General features: G+C 44.5%; 1 protein-coding gene across 1 annotated transcript; it reads left to right on the top strand.

The window, feature by feature from the left end:
• The first annotated feature begins 1,973 nt into the window (after positions 1-1,973).
• Positions 1,974-6,533, top strand: LOC109487071 (protein FAM43A-like). The gene is made up of 2 exons (XM_019791023.1): positions 1,974-3,902; positions 3,955-6,533. The coding sequence occupies exon 1, from the start codon at positions 2,798-2,800 to the stop codon at positions 3,830-3,832; it is 1,035 nt and encodes a 344-aa protein (XP_019646582.1). The 5' UTR covers positions 1,974-2,797; the 3' UTR covers positions 3,833-3,902; positions 3,955-6,533.
• The last annotated feature ends 298 nt before the right edge of the window (positions 6,534-6,831 follow it).

Raw genomic sequence — 6,831 nt, forward strand, 5'->3', positions numbered from 1 at the left:
GTGATAATCTATGCTTTTGTTAATGTATGTAGCGTAAAAATAAGTCTTTGTAACTTGAGTGCGTCACCACTAGTATTTGAATGAAAAAAAATATTTGAAAAAAATATTCAAACATACACAACCGTGTCGTACTCAAGCATTACGCTCATACCATTATTTCAATAATAAAACTTGCAACAGTATTATTATTTCTCTATCTTTAGTATGTTGATTTTTCATAAGAAACAATAAAATTATTTTACAAATGTAGGCAGAAGTGGCGACGATATGCAGACTATGCAGGTGGTTTTTGCTTCAGTTTTACCGGCTCAGTGATCGTGACGTGTCTCTAATGCCCCAAGCAAGAACGTTTTCCTGGGGTTGAAGGTTCCGTCTCTTACCGTGGTACATGTAAATGGTATCAGGGCTGGAAATACACTAGTCCATGATGAAACCAGCCTGGTAACTAGTGTTGGGTTACATCATGTTGCAATTTTATAGCAAGAGGGATTTAGACTCCTGTCTGGTCATATTAAGAATGTGTTTGAGAGACAAAGCAGACCATATGCGAAGGTTAACATTATGCATTTGCTTTGCAAATGTTACCGTTTCTAGTTTCAAATTTTACCTGCATGGGTGTGCATTGGAAACTGTATTTGAAGCCCTCTAAGTGTGTATTTACATACATGCCCCTTGCCCAGAGCCCATATGGTGAGTTGATCCATTTAAGGTCTTTAAGTTGTCGGGGAAGCCGTAGGAAGCCGGCAGACGGTCGGTTTATGCATCTTTGCGGTAACTGATCCCATGTTTCAAGGACGCCTGTTGCTAGAGGGTAATATAAGTACAGTGTTCTCCGTCACAGCCAACACTGTATTTTTCGAATAAGCTGGGGAAAAGGGTAACTATTGCACATAACATGCCTGGGCTTGTGACATAATGACCATACCTGTGATGTTAACATTGCAAATTTCTGTCTTTCGTGATGGCGCTTGCTGTATTTCACGTTAAGCCTAATACTATTGCACCTGCCAAAATAGAATTAAAAAACACTTACTACATTTTGTATACTAGTATCAAAAGTAATGATGACACCCTGCGTTTGTGTCACACTGACAATACCTGTATCAAATGTCCCCAAACGACGAGTGGAATTCTTAGCTAGTGAAAAGGAAATGTAATGTCGTTCTGCAGAAGAAAATACGTTAGCGAACATCGTTTTTATTGAAAACGCCCTTCTCCAAACTGACAGCAATGTCACATTCGATAAAATATTGATAGGATCTAAGCGAGCTTTTTCCCTAATGATATTGTTCAGGTCTTTTATGAGGAAAAACATGTTTTAGTCCGCTTCTTTTTTAAAGGCGATGCTTAGCTTTTAGCTTGAGAGCTGTAGTTGACGAAATTGCATTTTGATATGACTGGCTCGAGCCATTTCCTCAGATGACTGTGATTAAAAGCGTACGAATGAGGGTCCGAGCGCAGCAATTCCACAAATGCACCCAAGCACTCAGCGGTGAGAGGGACTCGCATCACTTCACAATCAATCACACTACCATCACATGGTCTGATGTAGCCTCGTAACAGGCTTACCCGTTAGGCTTTAATTTTGTTTATTGCTTATTTATTACATCCATGAAAGAGAATTGCATATTAGTTTCACATGATGTATTGTTTGTTTTTTAGTTTGTTCGTATCTTTGCGTCTGTCTGTATTTTTGTGTTTTGGCATACGTTGGTCCAAGGACATTATGTATAGTGTCATTGATGGGTCACGTTATCATGTCCTTGGAATAACTCGGGACGATTAAGCGACAAAAGGAGAAGGCCCACCCGAAAGCCTGCAAAGGAGGCTACACCTGTCCTGTCTAATTTCTCTTCCACACCTCAGGCAGTTCACGTGACCGGTGTACAGCACAGTGCTGGGCCAGAGCGATTTCTCCAATTTCTTTGCCTTTTTTTTTTTCTAGAATCCGGCGACGCAGAACGTCAGTTCCACTTTCCCATTCCCGGACGGACAGCCACACTAATTCCGTACGCCATGTTGGTTGTGAATGCCGTGGATGAGAGTGGTGTTTTGGTGTAAGAGAATCCGGTGTTTACACTAAAGGAGGGGGCTTTGTTCGGCCTGTTATAACAGGCACCGATACGGCAGCCGCACGGGATACCCTGCTCTACATTCGACCGCTGCCAAAATTACCCCTTACAAAACTGACTCCCCAGGCTCTGGTTCTGGCTTTTGGATCCTCCCTGCCTCTTCACTTGAGCGGGAGGAGGTTAAAGTTGCCGATAATTTCTCTCCCCCCGACCCGTCAGGCGGTGACCTGTTCCCCCGCTTGGCAGGCCGTGTTGGTGCGGGTAAATGCCGGAGATTTGCCTCACAAACGCGCGTGCCAGCGCAGGGGAGACACGTCCGACTGGTTCTGCCGTATGAATGCCGGGACGGGTCGCGTTGTCGGATCCCATTGTAGTGGGTTGCGTGACCCCGGCTTTCGCGGGCGGGCTTGCCTGCCATGCAAATTCTTTCCCCCGTGACATCTCCACCGCGGCAGCGAGGAGGAATAACCGCCGTAGCACTTCTAACACGAGACTGAGAGAAATATGACGACTCTGGCTAAAAACGCGAGAACCTGTGGACTAACCGGAGAACCGAGAGGTCGCAGACTCATTTACTGACGTCCTCGTGTAGCCCCGCGGATGAATAGTCATGGCGAACCCCCAGCTGGTCGCCGTCTTGCTGCAGGAAGTGGAAAGGTGAGTCGCCGGCGTTACGAACCCTAGAACGCCAGACTTCCTCACCTGTGGTCCCCCGGCCACACGACATGTTCAAACGGAAGCACAAGGCACGGTTCTCGGACCTGTACGACACCATGCCCGAGGAGACTCTGCCGTACAGCCGCACGGGGTCCCTCAAGAGAGTACTCAAGTCGTCGCTACGCAGAAAGCGACGAGAACTGGACATTAGTCAGGAGGACCCCACCTATAGTTGCGTGTACCTCGGGAATGCTGCTACCTTACACGCTAAGGGGGAAGGGTCCACAGACCAGGCTGTTAAGACAATATGGACGAAATCGAACAAGGGCAAATCTGGCTCGAGAATGAAACTGTCGATAGGGAATCAGGGGATCACCCTGACCTACGCGGACAAAGACAACACGAAAGGTGGACAGCTGTACATGTTGCACAGAATAACGTACTGCGTGGCCGACAAGAATGTGCCGAGAATCTTCGCCTGGATCTACAGACACGAAGTCAAACTGAAGGCGGTGATGCTACGCTGCCACGCCGTGTACGTTAAGAAGGAGGAGACCGCTAAAGCCATGGCCTTACTCTTGTACCAGACTTTCTCCACGAGTCTGGAGAACTATAAGAGAGAGAAGAAGGAGAGCGAGCGGCATCGGGAGAGGGCAGGTATCCCTTGGCCCATGTCGGTGCCCCGCCGAAAGCTGATTAAATCGACCGTGGAGTTCAAACCACCTGTAGAGCGGAGTCGGTCGGCGCCTAAGCTCGGCTGCATCACCGAGGACGACGCCGAGGACGCGCACGAAGAGCAGGAGGCGCTGAATCACTGCGAGCCGCCCGCCCATAGACACTTCACCGAGACGATAGAGGAGGAAGACGAGGAGGAGGAAGAGGAAGGGAACGGGAGATATCAGGACGCGGAGGGGGAAGGGGACAGCGGCATCGTTAGTAACGGGGACGACGAAGAACTTCTCTCGCGCGGCGTCATGGAGCTGGATATCGGCAATAACGTGCACGACTTGCAATCCGACCAGGCAGTAGCGACTCTCATGTTCGGAGACGTGGGCCTAGAGGAGGAGGAACAGGACTATGAGGAGGAGGAAACACGTTTGTAGCAGCAGGCCAATTTGCAGTATAAGTACAGGTTATATGTTGTTGTATTGCTGTTGTCACATATTTGCTCACCTGCCGGCGACATGGGGGAGGGGGGCGATGGCGTTAGCTAGTTGTCGCCCCCCTCCCCCATACAGTATTGTCGTCCGTTTTCTCCGCCAGCAACCGACTGTACACAATGCCTTAATTGTCTCTGAGGTCAGGGTCAACATTTCCCACCACGTGTCCATGGCGACGGCGTGTCGTCAATCCCTCCATTGCAAAAATTCCATGGAGAATTTATTTTTGTTCCCTCCTTGTCTGAAAAAAAAGTAGTTGGACAACAATAGAGCCGTCATAACATAAGAGAAACAGATGTGTCTTTCTACTGTGAATTTGGCACGGCCGTTAAATTTCAAAGGCAATGTAATTTATTTTTATACTGTTTTGTAGGTGACATATCAAGACCAAGGCAAGATAGATACAAAAAGCGCCTTAGAACGTCTATACCTTATACCAATTCCCTAATGACCATGTCTATCATATTTGCATAGGACTTCGAAAAAGCCATACAACGCTGTTGTATAAACACAAACACCGTCCGGTCTTTCCGTAGTTTTGCCAAACACCGTGCCTTGAGTGTGCCCGGGAGATTTTAACCTCCTTGCTTGTACAAAACATCGCCTGACACCCTCCCTCAAGGGAAGGATGTGTCATGAATACAGATGAGGTGACCGCTGGCTAAGAAAAGAATACATATTCCGTGCATTTGTGTAACAGGACGCTGGGTCAAACGGATCATAGACTGTTATGGTCGGTACAGGAGAGCCAATAGCGACGGAGTTAGCTTCTGGTTCGGGCTTCTTGTCTGGATTAATTCCTGCTGTTTGTAGTCATGTCATTTGACCCCTTAAGGATGCATCTTAATATCGTTATACACTGGAACATCCTCTTAAGGGCAACTGGTAAAGAAGAATTGTGTACAAGGGAATGTCAAAATTTGGCACATATTTTTCCTGTCATCTAGTATTGCAATGCTCGGTTCTTGCCATATAGTTTATTTTTCTTTGCTGCTTTTTTTATCTTATTCGGAGACACTTGGTATTTTTGTCATAACACACTCAAAGAGCCTTCAATCCTTTCTAGCCTTCCTTTCAGAAAGAAGGATAAGGCTACCGCTACAAACAGCAATACACAGCTTAGACCAGAAGCCTGCCCCAAGGTTCAGAAAATCTGCCATATGTGCCGGGGTTTTATTATGTTTTCACGTTGGTGCAATGTTCTAACATATATGATGACATATTTAAAAATAAGATTTCTAGTTTGTAAGAGACATTTAAAATCTCTAAAATTGTGAAACAAAAGGCAATGCTAGGCGGATGCAGATACCTATGTTTGTCTATTTATATTGTGTCATGTTGGAAGGAAGGATTACACACGAGTGTGTAATGCTTTAAACATGAATCATACGGCACTTGTAGGCTAGTACATTTTGGCTAAAGTGGGTGTACAAATTGCACGCCTCCGATTCAACCAACTGAGAAAAAATGTAGGCCATGTTTGTAACACTGTATCCACTCCTGTGCAGCCTTTTGTCTCGGTGCATTTAACCGTAGGTACGAAACCAAATACAAACAGGCACATGGTTTACCCAGATCACATTTCACATGTTTTTCTGAACACTATTGTCGCTGCTGCTGTGCATTAAATGGGGTTTTCCTGTAGTCAGGTGCCAGTATTACTGCCCTTAATGTGTAGAGCTGGGGAGAATTATGTAAAATTATATATTGGTTGTCATATGACCGTTATATATTTGTATATTTACGCTTGGTGAGCTTATGTATAACTTAAGGTGGTGCTTATTCAACTTGCTTTATATAATAGAGAATTTGTCCTCGGCCAATTGAATTATCTCTTTGTAATATTTTAAAGATATGTACTTAAATTGGTCTGCTAGTACTTTGCCCATATCGCTATGCACATAACAAACACTTAAAAGCGATAGGAACACACTGCGTTGCTTTGAGTAGAGGGGATATATTGGTGTAATTTTTCCTGTCGAGTATCGAATGTTATTTATACAACCAGTTGTAAACAATACAGTTGAGACAACGTTACAAATTAAATCGTATACATTAGTTATGACCACCTCCATGTTATGACACAGGACATTATTTTAAAATCTGGGTCTATTACGTAATAAGCAGTGTTCTTGTTCTCTAAACCAAGTCTTGTCAGATTGTTGAAGGATATTATAATATATGGCTTGAAAGAATACTTAGTCCGCCATTTTGTTTCTGGAATGTTATTACATGTATTGAGCGCCCGCAGGCATGGATGCCTCGGTCGATGGCCTGCCTTCGACCCAAAACTAAACTCATTAATACAGGACACTTTGTCATAAGGAAAGGCCACTTTGTCATTTGTAAAAATTGGAAAACGCCCCAGTAATAACACGGAAAGCTGCAATTGTCAATAAGTGACGTGGTTTTGCTGGGAGAATGTTGCAATACGTCAAGGTATGACACAAATTCAGACCAATACACGGCGGCGTTTGACAGCTTAAATGCACATGATAGATTGTTCTGATAAAAGGACCGACCAAAAATTGATGGCATTTTGAGGTAAAAACGTAAACAAAATAAACTCTGAAACGATCAAGAAAGATATTCTACACACAAACTTGACAGAAAAGGAGAATATGACAAAAGAACGGTCAAACATATGCGCTAACAATTGACCCAGACGAAATTTGCACTGACATTTTTAATATCACCCCTTCTTCCACTTTGGTTCGTCCCTTATGGTGTCAATTTCCGAAGGTCAGAGGTCATCTTAGCTAGATCTCAAGGACGATCTACTAGTGAAGTAGTTTTGTATTTACTGTGTGCCTTGGGTCGACCTAGTTTTGCATCGAGTGTACCTTCCCAACTTCTTGTATCCCCGTGCATAACTGCAGCTGTACCTACTCTAAATTGTATAGAAAAATTGAAAATATATTCAATGACTTGTAATAATAATT

This window comes from Branchiostoma belcheri, unplaced genomic scaffold, assembly GCF_001625305.1.
Source record: "Branchiostoma belcheri isolate BF01 breed outbred unplaced genomic scaffold, Haploidv18h27 scaffold85, whole genome shotgun sequence".
Classification (NCBI taxonomy): Eukaryota; Metazoa; Chordata; class Leptocardii; order Amphioxiformes; family Branchiostomatidae; genus Branchiostoma; species Branchiostoma belcheri.